Source organism: Mustela lutreola, chromosome 8 (genome assembly GCF_030435805.1).
Source record: "Mustela lutreola isolate mMusLut2 chromosome 8, mMusLut2.pri, whole genome shotgun sequence".
NCBI classification, from domain to species: Eukaryota; Metazoa; Chordata; class Mammalia; order Carnivora; family Mustelidae; genus Mustela; species Mustela lutreola.
In genome coordinates, this window is record NC_081297.1 from 57811368 (window position 1) to 57825654 (window position 14287).

Sequence of the window (14287 nt, forward strand, 5' to 3'; positions counted from 1 at the left end):
GAGAAGTGAGAACGGCGTCCGCTATTGACTAATGGGAAGAATTGATAGTGTGAGGTGGGAGTAAGAGTGACAGCGATTGGTTGGCCTTGGTTATCTGCGCCTAGGCGGGAGCTCCTGGAAGCGGAGGTAGTGGGTGGGGGCCTAGTGGACTAGAGGGGTAGCAAGATGGCGGCGGAGACGGTGGAGCTCCATAAACTGAAGGTACCGTGAGGCGGGGAAAGGCTAAGTTAGACCTTTCTGGGGACTGAATTCTGCCGGGTGGCTTACTATTTTTACTGTATGTTCATCTTGCAGGCTTTTCCACTTCGTTTTCTGGATCCCGCCGTAGTTCTTTTCTTTTGTGCCTCCTTTCTTCCCCACTACGCCTTCCCTAATTTCCCATTTCTCCGTGCGGTTTTACAGTATTCTTTGTTATTTCGGCCCTTTCTTCATCGTAGTATCATCCGTCACTTCCCCACCGGATGTGCAAGTGCTTTCAACCTGTTATACTCCTTTCACGTTTCTCGTCAGAGCTGCATTACGTCAGTGGTCCCCTCCTCTTTGCCCCATGCTGGAGCCAGGACCCCCTTTTTCTTTCCTGGGTCGATGCTTTTCAGTCTGTTGTCCAAAGCTGGGGTTCCCGTTAGCATACGATGGCAGCGTTTTGTATTTCTACCCACGTTTCAAACAGTATCCAGAGAATGCTTCCACTCCTTTTTTTTTTTAGGTGGGGTTACGCCCTCGGAGCTAACTTTGAAACGTGAGGAGAGGCCTCAGAAGCTAGGCCTCTCCTGAGAAGCCAGGGATTTCGGAGACCTTAAGGGTTAGTAAAGGCATAGATACCTCAGATTTAAAAGTTTTTCGAATTCTCACGCGGTTCTCAGCCCGCCAGCCTTATCCCCTACCCTTATACCTTATCATTAGAAAGACAACTCACTTGTAACTGTAATATTTGGAAGAGCAGTTCCGAAGTTAGGTTTATCTTTTCCCATTTCATATAGCAGGTGGACCCTGCATCTTTTGGTGTCACCACTGGGTGACACTCTCAGTCACAGGGCGGTTTTAAGTTGTATCTTTTGGGAATCTTGGTAGCTTCCTCACATTGAGATTATTAATCTCCTAGAAGAAATGAGTAGTTTGTTTTAGGTGAATTAAGAGAATATCTTGATTAGTTGTCCATGTGTGGTTTCACAGTAGTTTTTCCCATCAGATGTTTCGGTCGTATCATCCTGGGAACCTGGACAAACCACGCTGATTTAGCCAAAGCCAAAAACTGATCGTTTAAAGTTTGATGAGGTTTTAAAAAAAGGAGTAAAGAGAATGCGGGTAGGGAGTACACATGCTGGTTGATATCAGTTAGTCTTTCTGTGAAATCTGATTTCTCACCCATGGATTCTAAACTGTTCTAGTGGGTTTTTGTGTCTCCTGGAGTTACTGTTAAATTGGTAGCACTGAAATCTGTAGATTATATCAGTGGTCTCTTAATGCAACAAGTAAAAATTGAGTAACTACCTCTGTTATATGTCTTGTTACTTAAATAATGTTCTGCCATACTGTTATATCTGTCCTAAAACATACCAAAAAAACAACAAAAAAAATTTTTGTAAGATTTTATTTTTTTATTCTGCAGAGACAGTGAGAGGGAACACAAGCTGAGGGAGTGGGAGAGCGAGAAGCAGGCTTCCCCCTGAGCAGGGAGCCTGATGCCGCGCTCCATCCCAAGACTCTGGGATCATGACCTGAGCGGAAATCAGGAGTCAGACACTTAGCTGACTGAGCCACCCAGGCACCCTGAAAAGTTTTGAGTGAGATGAAAGGGAAATACGAATAGAAGAATAGTATTTTCTTTTTATTAATTCCACTTTTGAAGTCCCTGGAGTAAGTCACTAGTCTTGTGACTTGCCTTTGTGGATTTTGTGTTGGTTTGTGGAGTGATTCTTTCCATAAAATCTGTTTGTCAGGTCTGTATTAATTTGATTTTGATAGGAATAATGTCCTCTGATGTGTTTTCAGGTATTATAGTCTGAAAGAATATGAGACCCTCCTGTCAGCCTGAAAAGGCTTTTTTTTTTTAAGGTTTTATTTATTTTTAGAGAGGGGGAGGGAGAGCATGAGCAGGGGGAAGGGCAGAGGGAGAGGGAGAGGGAGATGGAGAGAGTAAGCAGTCTCTTGGGGAGCTGGATACCTGGCTCAGTCTCCTAACCCTGAGATCATGACCTGAGCTGAAATCAAGAATCGGACACTTATCCAGCTGAGCCACCCAGGTGCCCCTGAAAAGGATTCACTCTTTTAATCACGTTTGCTTGTCTTTGCTTTTTCTCTAGAGCACTTCTTAACCTTTTGGAGGTCACAGATATCTTTGAAACTCTGATGAAAGGTATGAACCCTCTTCCCAGAAAAAGGCATGTACATATACTTTGCATGCGATTTGAGGGGCTTCATAAAATTACGTTGTAGCCCTGAGGAGTCCGTGGACCTCTGGTTAAGAACCTATGCCTTTAATTCTGACTTCCAGGATAGTTAATGCTTGGTTCCACTGTTAATCTTGATGGAGTGATCCTGACTTTTGCATTGACCAGACTTTTATCTCTTTTTTTAAAACCCCAGTTTTATAAAGAGAATTTGTGGCTTTAGTATAGATTCTCAGATGGAAGGAACAAGCTGTGAAATAGGAGGGAAAAATATTATCTGAATTGATATGTAACTCCATATCAACAGCAAATTTCTGAAGATTTTGTAGAAATGTAGTCACTCTAACAGTGGGAGAGAGAGACTGAATGTGGGTGAAAATGTCTTGAACTGTAGCGATACCAGATTTCCATTCAGTGGTGAAAAGCGGGACACGGGACTACTGCAGAGGAGAGAACCACAAGGATATTTAGTGTCAGAATGTTGAGAACAGTGAGACATTTGTAATATTGAAGCATAAAGTACATTGATGATTGATGATAATTTGGAAGAGAAGGTAGGTGAACTGTGTGACCATAAAGGTGGAATGGAATGATATTGAAAAGGGCCTTTTAACTTGTGTAAGGTGTTTGGTTTTTGTCACATAGGCAGAAGGTGAGGAGCCTTTGAATATTTGAAAGGAAGAGCTGATGTGATCAGTTTGTGTTCTTTTGGCATTATGGAGGATGGGGTCTGGAGAGCAAGAGATTTTTTTACCAGTTAGATTTTTATTATAGTAGTCACTGTGCTGCTTAAAACCTTTTAATTATACCCCTGGCAATCTCTCCAGCTTAGTTTCTCACACTGCCAACCACTGTGGCTTTACTACATTTTATTCCTCAGAATAGCTGTGTTCATTAATTACTAACAATTACTTAGAATTTACTATGTGGCAAGGTCTGGTCGAATCTATTTACATACATTGCCTGATTTAATTCTCATAATAACCTTATAAGGTAAATGCTTTGTTATTTTGTTATTTCCGCTTTAAAATAAGAAAAATGGAAACTCAGAGAGATTGAGTAACTTGCCTTAGGTTGCAGAGCTAATAAGAAGTGGTGACTCAAATCCAGGTAGTCTGTCTCCAAGGTCATGTTCTTAATCACTGCACTACCGTCTTTCTTTAGCTCAGAACTCAGAACTGTTACACATGCTTTCAGCTTTAGTGTTCCTTGCCACCTCCATACCCCATACCTTTGTCTAATTAAGTACTAACTCCCTTCAGATATCAGGCAAACATCATTTACCCAAGGAACCCTTAGGTTAGATAAGTTCTCCATATCCACACACATGATCAGACTACTTTTTAAAAACTTCTGTAGGACCCTGTACCTTTTTATATTAAACATTAAGTATGTGATCATTGGTAGCCTTGTTTTCTTACTAGATTGTAAACCTCACACGAGCAAGGACTCTCTCTCTTTATGATTATTTTTCTTGTATCTAGGATAATGCTTGATGGAGTGAGTGCTTAATCACTGTCAAGTGAATAGACTTAGTAAGACCTAAATTAAGGTAGTGGATATTAGAATGGGAATGAATTTGAAAGAATTTGGGATATAAAATTGTAAGTAGTTGTAAATGAATTAGATGGGAGAATGAAAGATGAATCCAAGGTTTGAGTAGTCTAGGTTGAGAGAAGCCAGTTTGGGGCAATAGAGAAGGTAACTTCAGTTTTGTACTTAATGTCTTTGAGGTTTGCACTTGGAGATGTCTAATAGTTGGAAATAAAGGTCTCCTTTTCAAGAGCTGAGAGCTAATAGTAAAGGTTTGGGACTTATTCAGGAAGTATTTATCGAGTGCCTACCATGTGCCACTGCCGTAGGTTCTGGGCATAGAGCAGTGAACAAAGCAGACAAAATTCTTGTTGTCATGGAGTTTATATTTTACTAGGGAAAGTCTCAATAAATAAGTCAAATTTACAGTATGTTAAAATAGTGGTAAGGTCTGTAGAAAAAAATAGGAGAGATGTTAGGTAGTAGTACTCTGCGATTATGGGTATTGAAATTTTAAATAGGGTGACTGGGGAAGGCCTTAATAGAGAAGGTGATATTAAAGCAGAGACTCGGGGGTAAAAGAGTGAGGTGTTTGTTTGTTTGTTTGTTTGTTTTAAGGATTTTGTTTATATATTAGAGCACAAGCAGGGAGAATGGGAGAGGGAGAAGCAGTCTCCCTGCTGGGCAGGAAGCCCGATGTGGGGCCTGATCCCAGGACCCTGGGATCATGACCTGAGCTGAAGGGAAAGGCTTAACAGCTGAGCCATCCAGGCGCCCCCAGGAGTGGGTCTTGTGCAAAGTGTTACAAGAGGACCTTAAGGTGATCATTAGGATTCTGGCTTTTACCCTTGAGATAGGAAACAAGTTGGAGGGATTTTGAATAGAGGAATGACATGTTCTGACTTTAATTTTTTTTTTCCTGACTTAAATTTTTAAAAGTTCACTCTGGATACTTTGTGGAGAATAAACTGTAATGAAGTGCAAGGGTTAAGAGTTACAGTAATCTGTATGAAAGACCAGAAGAAATTAGATTCTAGTTATACGGTAGTTTCCTCCACCCCATTCATGGGGGATATGTTCCAAGACCTCCCAGTGGTTGCCTCAAACCTAGGGTACTGAATCCTTATGTATACTATATTTTTTCCTATAAATGCACACCTATAATAAAATTTAGTTTATAAATTTAGAGACAGTAACAGATTAATAACAATAACATTATCTCTTTCAAAATACCCGTTATACTGTACTCACCATTTTTATGATGACGTGAATGCCTACGTGATGAGATGAAGTGAGGTGAATGATACAGGTATTGTGACATAATGTTAGGCTATTATTGATCTTATGAATGAGCCAAAGTTGGGGGGTTAGCGACTCAAAACTGGTGGGGGCTGAGATTTCAGTGACCAAAGGCAATGGCAGGGCCAGTGGCCAGCAGGGATGGATGCTATCCACGCTACACTACCAGTTGTACCAATCTGTCAGCTCCCAAGTCTAAATCAGAAACCTATACAGAAACCATCACTGTCCGTTTCTTTGTCAGGGAGTTTTTGTAAGCTTTGGCTTTATGTAGGCACAATTGGGGAAGGAAAGAGAAGGGAAGAACAACTCCTTAGAAGGTTGAGCTTTGAATTGCCTGAATATTTACGAGCAAGTGTTAACTTAAACCCAGGGTGGTGATGGGGAGGAATGGAGGCTTCTGAGAAAGATTAGGGGTAAAAAAGAAGTTGTATTCTTTGTAAACAGCAGCACCCTCTAAGCACATCACACAAATGATATACTTAAACTGTTAGATGATGTCCATTTGCTGGGGTTATGTAAGACTTCTCTTTTCTTCTGTACTTTTCAGAATTTTCAAACTATTCTATAGTAAACATAATACTTTTATAAAAAAGAAAACTTTTTTATAAAAGATTATGTTTGGGGCACCTGGGTGGCTCAGTCATTTAAGCGACTGCCTTCGGCTGGGGTCATGATCCCAGGGTCCTGGGATCAAGACCTGCATTGTGCTCCCTGCTCAGCGGGGTGTCTGCTTCTCCCTCTCCCACTACCCCTGCTTGTGTTCCCTCTTTCACTGTATCTGACAAATAAACAAAAAAGCTTTAAAAAAAAAAAAAAGAGATTGTATTTGAGTTAGTGAGAGGGACCATTCCCGAGTGAGCATGCGCATGCTCGTGCATGCAGAGGGAGGAGTGAGGAGCGCAAAGAGAGGGGGAGGGAGAAAATCTTAACACAGACACCATGCGTAGTGATGACCCTTACATGGGGCCTGATTCCACGATCCGAGACCATGACCTGAGCCCAAACCAAGAGTGGAGTGCTCAACTGACTGAGCCACTCAGGTACCCCAAACGAATGAAACTTTTTAAAGTGTAACTAAGATCAGAAGCCTGGTTCTCCAGGAAGCAGAAAGAAAATGAAGAAACATGGTACCAATGTAGAAAAGATCCAGGCTCTTAAGAAATGGACCTTAGAGATCATTTAGCGTCTCCATTCTAGATTAATAATATTCAGGATATTGGTCTGAAGGCCAGTGCAGGGTCATGAGCTGTTAGTGGTTAGCAATAAGTTAAAAAAAAAAAAAAAATGAGTAAGCTTTTAGAAACTTTTATAGCAGTTTGGCATCACTGCTACATCCAAGTGTGTGATTCTTTTCCAATAACTGGTTTTTATTGTTTTTTACAAACGTATCAGTCCACCTGGCTGGAATATTTTAAAAAGTTGGCAGCCCCGGGATGCCTGGGTGGCTCAGTTGGTTAAGCAGCTGCCTTGGGCTCAGGTCATGATCCCAGCGTCCTGGGATCGAGTCCCACATCGGGCTCCTTGCTCCGCAGGGAGCCTGCTTCTCCCTCTGACTCTGCCTTCCACTCTGTCTGCCTGTGCTCGCTCTTGCTCGCTCTCTCTGACAAATAAATTAAAAAAAAAAAAAAAGTTGGCAGCCCCATCAGTCTGCCTAATTAAAAATATATTGATCTGTGAAATTTGGAAACCTGTGAAGCAGCGATTCTGTTTAATCTTGTCTAATCTTTAAGCCAGTGTCTAACATTTATGAAGTGCTTACTAGCTGCCAAGCACTATTGTAAAAGCTTTACAAATATTACTGATTTAATCATCCTAACAGCCCTAGGGACTAGGTACTGTTGCCTTATCCCTGTTTCATAGGCAGCTGAGGCACAGAGAGGTTAAATTAGTCATCCAGGGTTACATAGCTATAGGTGGTAAAGCTGAAATTTGAACCCAGGTGACTTTAGAAGAGGCTATGCTATGCTTTTAATGGGTGATTTACTACCATGTTTCTCAGTAGAGGGTGCTGTTTGTTGAGTAGGCTAGTTCTCCACACAGTATCCCTGGTGCCTGACCAACTCATTGAATGCTCCACCTGCCCAGTCATTGTATTAGGGGAAAAAGCGCCCCTCTCCATTTTCAGATGCTCCCTTGGTTGAAAGCCTTCCAGAGATGCCTGGCATATTCTGTTAATTGTAAAGTTCTTTCTTTTATAGGGATCTGCTTTCTGACTTCTGGTTGATCTTAGATCTGTACTTCAAAGCCAGTGAAGTCGTCTTTCAGTGCCCATCTATTTGTGCACTGATCTGCATATAGGATTTCTGGAGCCTTCCCTTTTCTGCTTGTTTTCCTTGGGTCAGCGTGTCATTATGCTTCTTAAAATAAGAATCAAATAAATAATCATTTAATGTTGATTCTGTTTTTCGGTTACAGTACCTAGAATTACTTTGGTAGCAAACTGAGGTCTTTATCCTTTGAGTTACTGTTGAGTCAGATCTTGCTCATCTGATTTTTGAACAGTTTAAATTTTGAATATAAATGTAATACTTCATAGGGATACCTGGTCCTTCCAAATTGAATCTTCTTTTTGGCTCATTGTTCTCTGAGGAGCTCCCCTTCTTGCCCTCCCTGCCCTTTAGTTCTATCAGTAATCTATCAAGTCTTCCTTCCTCCTTCTGTTGTCTGCAAAGCGCTGTTATATGTTTAGTCAAGTTACTGATTTAAAACTTCCACAGAACTTGATAGCATGCCACTAGATATTTTTCTCATTTTGAAATAGATCCTTTAGTTGATCCATTGTTGACATTAAACTAGCTAATATGTATGTCTACCTAATTCTTTAGTGGTAAGGCTTATATGCATGTAAATAGTAAATTGCAGTAAGGGATTTGGGATAATAGATAGTAAGAAGAATCTGCTTTTAGATAATTAGTTCTACTTAAAGATTCATTTTTTTCTATATAGGAAAAATGGGGGGGTGCAGACACCATCCCATCCCTAGAAATACCTAGGGATTTGTGATGATAAATAGTTGCATGAATAGGTAAGAATTCTATTAAAGTAGGACATTTATTCTTCATCATCTTTTAGAAAAGCCTTCTTGCATATTGAATATTAATTAGAGAGATCCAACTTTGTGGATCTGGAGGGTTGGTGGGTTTAAGAGTGGTAGTTTGGGATTGAACTTTTTTAAAAACACCAGGTTCATTCTGTTAACTAAGGAAAAGCTTTATTCTTTTTTCTCAGCTTGCTGAACTTAAGCAGGAATGTCTTGCTCGTGGTTTGGAGACCAAGGGAATAAAACAAGATCTCATCAACAGGCTCCAGGCATATCTTGAAGAGCATGGTGAGTGTTTTGTAGAGGCAGAGTGATATGAGTGAAGGGTTTAATTTTTTTTGGCTCTGCCATATAGAAGATTTCTCCTCCTTTAGGTTGTTGGTAATATAAGCTCTTAACTCTATCAGAAAACTCTTGATCATCTGAAACAGTGATTATAAAGCAAAGAAATACATCCCTCCCTTTTTTTGAGACATTAAATTTTATTTCAGCAAATTGTTTGAAAGGAAGTATGCTAAAACAAGTATCAATAGACTGAGGATTGGAGAATTTGGATTCTGATTCCTCTTATGCCAGAGATTTACTTGGTAACTTTGTATAGTCACTATTTACTTCAGTAGGTGTCTGTTCTGATCTATGAAATGAGACAAATGTTGCCACCCTTAAAATTCATAAACGTAAGGAATCTCTGGTCCTAACTCTGACATTCTACAATTCCACCTTTTTAAAAACCAACAGAACCAGCTTTATTTAAGGCATATTATCATCCTAGATTGTACAGGGCCCCGTTCTAATTTTTGTTTCCTTTTGTACCCATTCCTTTTATCCCACCTCCTTTAGGCAGCTATTCTAATGTGTTTGATATATATTTTTTGTCTTTGTCCTTGTATAAACCTTGTGGTATTGTTTGGTATACACTATTTTTTTTATAATTGGCAGTGAGGCCATATTTGCTTCTCACTTGTTTTCTCTAAGTTTTGTGTGTTTTTAGGATATATTTATATTCGTGTGGCCTGTGGCTGTGTAGTCATCTAGTTTATTGATTCAAATTCCTGCATAGTGTTCTGTCATATATGGAATCCACCACATTTTACTTAATTCACCTGGCAACAAACACCTATATTGCCTCCTACACTACTTCTTTCATCTTCCTTTATATTTCTGTGTGAGTATCTTTCTGGGGTATATTCCCACGTGTGGGATTGCTAATTAATATCTGTTCATACATGTACTCTTGGTATGATGAAGCACTGCCAAATTGTGTTCCAAAATTCCTCTGTAAATCTACAGTACTCTCATCATCAGTGCATAGGGGTTCTTTTATCTCCTCCACATACCTGAACTTGACACTATCCTATCAAGTGAGTTAATTTTTGCTAATCTTTTGGTTCAATTTACATTTCTCTCATTATTATAAAGTTTGAACATTTCTTGTGCTTATGGTTCTTAGGGATTTTTCTTCACCCTGGTTTCAGTGGGGTTCCCCTGAATGTAGACATTTTGTATTCCTAGTAACTGGTCCCTTTTGGTTTTAGAAATAAATACCTTCTTCGTCATTTCTTTTTCCATGGTGTCCTTAGTTTTAGAAAATCTGCAGTTTTTCATATGTCACTTTTGCTTCAGGGTTTTGTTTGTTTCTTGAAGAAATCCTTCCCTACCACTAAATCTTAAAGATATTCTACATTACTTTTTTTTTTTTTTTTTTTTAAAGATTTTATTTATTTCTTTGACAGAGAGAGATGACAAGTATGCAGAGAGGCAGGCAGAGAGAGAGAGAGGAGGAAGCAGGCTCCCTGCTGAGCAGAGAGCCCAATGCGGGACTCGATCCTAGGACCCTGAGATCGTGACCTGAGCCGAAGGCAGCGGCTTAACCCACTGAGCCACCCAGGCGCCCTCTACATTACTTTTTATTAATGTTATAGTTTGACCTCATTACAGTTTTTTAGTCTAGCTGGAGTTCAATTTTGTATTAATGTTAGGTAGAGAATATAGTCTTATCATCTCCATGTGGAGCAGATTTTATAAGCATCAGTTCTGGCTTCCATTATTGAATTTTATTTTGGGAAAGCAAAATGATTATAATTTTAGCTTAAGTACAGTGATCAAGATGGTTTTTTAGCAGGGCTTGACCTGAATATTTTAATATTCTTTAGCTGAAGAGGAGGCAAATGAAGAAGATGTACTGGGAGATGAAACAGAGGTGAGTTGGAGAGAGTAAGGTTAGTCGCTGGCCTGGCAACTTGCTGCTACCTTGGCCATATTGCTTAACATCAATCAGTAGAGGCCTTAAATGCTAACTTGTTAGGGGAGCATAGAGGGGGAATGAAGGTTTTGGAAAACTGGTTCATTTTTGAGTTCTCATATTCTTTTATTGATGGGTATTTACTGTTGATTTATATTAACCATTGTTTCATTTGGTTTTAGGAAGAAGAACCAAAGCCCATAGAACTGCCTGTCAAAGAGGAAGAACCTCCCGAGAAAACTGTTGATGTGTAACTATCCCTTTTTTATGATCTGACTACAGGGCAGATAGTTCTGGGTTTTGGAGGGGTTCAGTCTTTCATGTTTACCTCTTACACATTCCATTGGCTTTTTTCGTTTCTCATTAGATCATAAATTTTCAGAAGAGTCTACTTCATTTCAAATACATGGTCCCAGGGAAGCAATGTAGTTTGTCTCTGGGTAATATAATAGATAATTAGGATGGGGAGACTTCAGTCCCAGACTGAGTTTAGTTCTAGTCTTTTGTTGTAGTATCATAATAGATGATTCCTTTTCTTCGTAGAGAATCGTCTAGATTCTCTGTGTATGAGAAATTTTGTAAGGGAGGAGGGTTCTGAGCAGAGATGATGTCTCTTAGGTAACTCTGTATTCTTTCTTCCTTTTTGATTTACAGTGGAGGAAGGGAGGACAGAGTACTAGAGTGGAAAGTGGACCTTGATTTATTTAAACTGTCCCACAAGGTTGATCACAAACTAAAGGTTGATCATAAACATTTCTTGGGGGGGGCTCTCAAATCCAGCACGTTAGTTACAATTGAATCCTTATTAAAATTTTTGTTCTCCTAGCTGTATTTATGCACTATAAAAGACAGTATATATGCTAATGAAAAGTCAAACACTACATAGAGGAGTATATAAACTTTTTTTTTTTTTTTTAATATTTTATTTATTTATTTGACAGAGAGAGATCACAAGTAGGCAGTGAGGCAGACAGAGAGAGAGAGGAGGAAGCAGGCTCCCTGCAGAGCAGAGAGCCCGATGCGGGACTCGACCCCAGGACCCCGAGATCATGACCTGAGCCGAAGGCAGCGGCTTAACCCACTGAGCCACCCAGGCGCCCGGGAGTATATAAATTAAAAATTATGTACCCCTTGTCTCCACCCCCTGTCTGACTTCCAAGAGGTTTTCAGTATATTCTTTTAGAATGTTACATGGGAAGTTTGTGTATATGTATATATACAGATACATCGACACACTAGGTATATTGTGGGTTTCTTGATTTTTCTCAGATCTTTTTGTATCGTTTTACAGTAATGTTTTTATTTAAATGTTAGTTATTTACACGGTAGGATTCTAAGTGTTTTACATGTATTCTCATTTAGTCCTCATATCAGCCACATGAAGTGGTGTAATTATCTTTGTAAGTGGTAGGTCTCTTTTTTTAGCTTGTTATTGTGGGAAATGGCAAGTATTTCCACAAGTTACGAGAAAAGTATAGTAGACCCACATACACCTATCACCCAGATTTAGTAGTTATCAGCTCAGAACCTTACGCTTTCTAGCAGCTAATAGCCCTCAATTCTATGGATGAATAGTAATTTCACCAGTCTCTTGTTGATGAACATTTAGATAATGCATAATAGAAAATGTAGTGCTGCATGTCCTCATGCAACTATTTTTATACTTCTGCAAGTATGTCCATATGATAAATTCCTTGCAGTGGATTTGCTGCATCATAGGAGATGTACATTTAATGTTTCATTAGATTTTATCTAATAATACTGCCTCTCCCTCACCCCTGTTAAGGAAGGGGAGTGAGGGGCTAAGGGAGAGAGAGAATCTTTTTTTTTTTTTTTTTTTTTTTTTTTTTTTAAGATTTTATTTATTTATTTGACAGAGAGAAATCACAAGTAGATGGAGAGACAGGCAGAGAGAGAGAGAGAGAGGGAAGCAGGCTCCCTGCTGAGCAGAGAGCCCGATGCGGGACTCGATCCCAGGACCCTGAGATCATGACCTGAGCCGAAGGCAGCTGCTTAACCCACTGAACCACCCAGGCGCCCCGAGAGAGAGAATCTTAAGTGGGCTCCATGCCCAGCACAGAGCCTGATGTGGGGCTCGATCTCATAACCCACATCATGACCTGAACTGAAATCAAATTAAGAGTTGGACACTTAACTGACTGAGCCACCTAGGCACATCTAATAATACTGCTTTTTAAAGCCAGGTAATTATCTTCCATCATAGGAGATTCATGGTTAGATATAATGCCTTAACGAAATGCTTACCTTTAAAGTAGCAATGTTTTGGGGACCTCTGGAGCAAAAAGGAAGATGAGGTGAATATAATAATAATTGGCTTGTGTGGATTAACAGTGAAGTTGGAAAAAAATTTTTTAAAATTTTATTTATTTATTTGACAGAGGGAGATCACAAGTAGGCAGAGAGACAGGTGGAGAAAGGGGGGAAGCAGGCTCCCTGCCGAGCAGAGAGCCCGATGCAGGGCTCGATCCCAGGACCCTGAGATCATGACCTGAGCTGAAGGCAGAGGCTTAACCTGCTGAGCCACCCAGATGCCCTGAAGTTTGAAAATTTTGTAGAAGTTCATTATCCTTAGACTATGTAAAATGTGTGATTCTCTTATTTAGAGTGCTTAAATTTTATTAAAGAATTTCTAAACAAGGAAATTGAAAATGTGTATGCTGCGAGGGTGATTTTCTCTTTAGAGTGATAGTAGTGGTTAGACTACTATGTATGTTAAGAAAAGTTCTGGGTCCCGATAGTTTGGAGAATGTCTCATATGTGACTATGGGTAGGAGAGAAATTTCTCAGCGAAGAGAATAAATTTCCCATGAGTTCCAGAATGTGATTTGTATTTATTGCTTGAGCTTAATTGTACCTGAGGGAGCTGGAGCACAGCAGAAAGAAGCATCCTTTCTGGGGTTCCCTTTCTTCCACAAGGTGTACTGCAGTGATTGTGCTTCAAGATGGCAATGTGAAGAAAGTCATTAGCTTGGGGGTTATTGGAGAAGACTGTTGTCTTAATGGCACTGGACTTAAAGTAAAAACATCAAACTTCAGTGTCCCTTTCTATCTGAACAAGACAGACAGAGGCTTGGGGAAGTATGGATGACCCGCAAATGAGAATTCAGGAATTTCTTTAATAATATTCAGGGCTAATTTAGGTACTTTGAACATTCAAAAGGAGATGCTCTTCATCTTTGGCTTGAGGTTCTCCAAAAATATGCTACTGTTTCTAGTTTGATTCCTCTCACTCCGCTACCCCTAACCAGGGTAGTCAAATATTGTAGGATATAGTTATGGTCAGCAGGGGGCACCCATTGCTTATCTGTCAGTCCAGGGATCTCCAACAAAAGGATGGAGAGAGAAAGTTCCTGTTCCAGAATTGCTTCCTCTGAAAATGCCATTAAACCATTACTACCTTTCAGGGCATCAAATGGGAAAAGTGTCCGGGATATTGGAACAAAGGCTGCCCATGTCTCTAAATGAGGGACCTTAATGAGAGACTGGTTATGACCCACAGTTTTATGGGAGTTGTTTGGTGGATGGTTAATGCCCTTCCATTTATCCTGGGTACTTCTGAACTTTGTCTCCCGCCCCGATGGTCCCCCCTCTTTTGTTTTCTCTTAAACCTTTTGACTAGTAACTTAACCATGTTTTCCTAATTCAAACTCCCCTTAGCCTTTTTTCTTCCCACTCCCTCTGGCATTTTTATTTGTCTCAATTTGACTGTTCCAGCTGGAGCTACACTCCCCGTGGGAGAAGTAAGGGATTTGTAAAAGA

General features: G+C 40.0%; 1 protein-coding gene across 1 annotated transcript in view; it reads left to right on the forward strand.

Moving 5' to 3' along the window:
* The first annotated feature begins 18 nt into the window (after nt 1-18).
* Nucleotides 19-14287, forward strand: part of SARNP (SAP domain containing ribonucleoprotein) — a 45521-nt gene continuing 31252 nt past the window's right edge. The window contains exons 1-4 of the mRNA XM_059185056.1: nt 19-201; nt 8454-8553; nt 10419-10465; nt 10690-10757. Coding sequence (XP_059041039.1) covers nt 166-201; nt 8454-8553; nt 10419-10465; nt 10690-10757 — 251 coding nt within the window. The 5' untranslated portion in view covers nt 19-165. The remainder of the gene's footprint in view (nt 202-8453; nt 8554-10418; nt 10466-10689; nt 10758-14287) is intronic.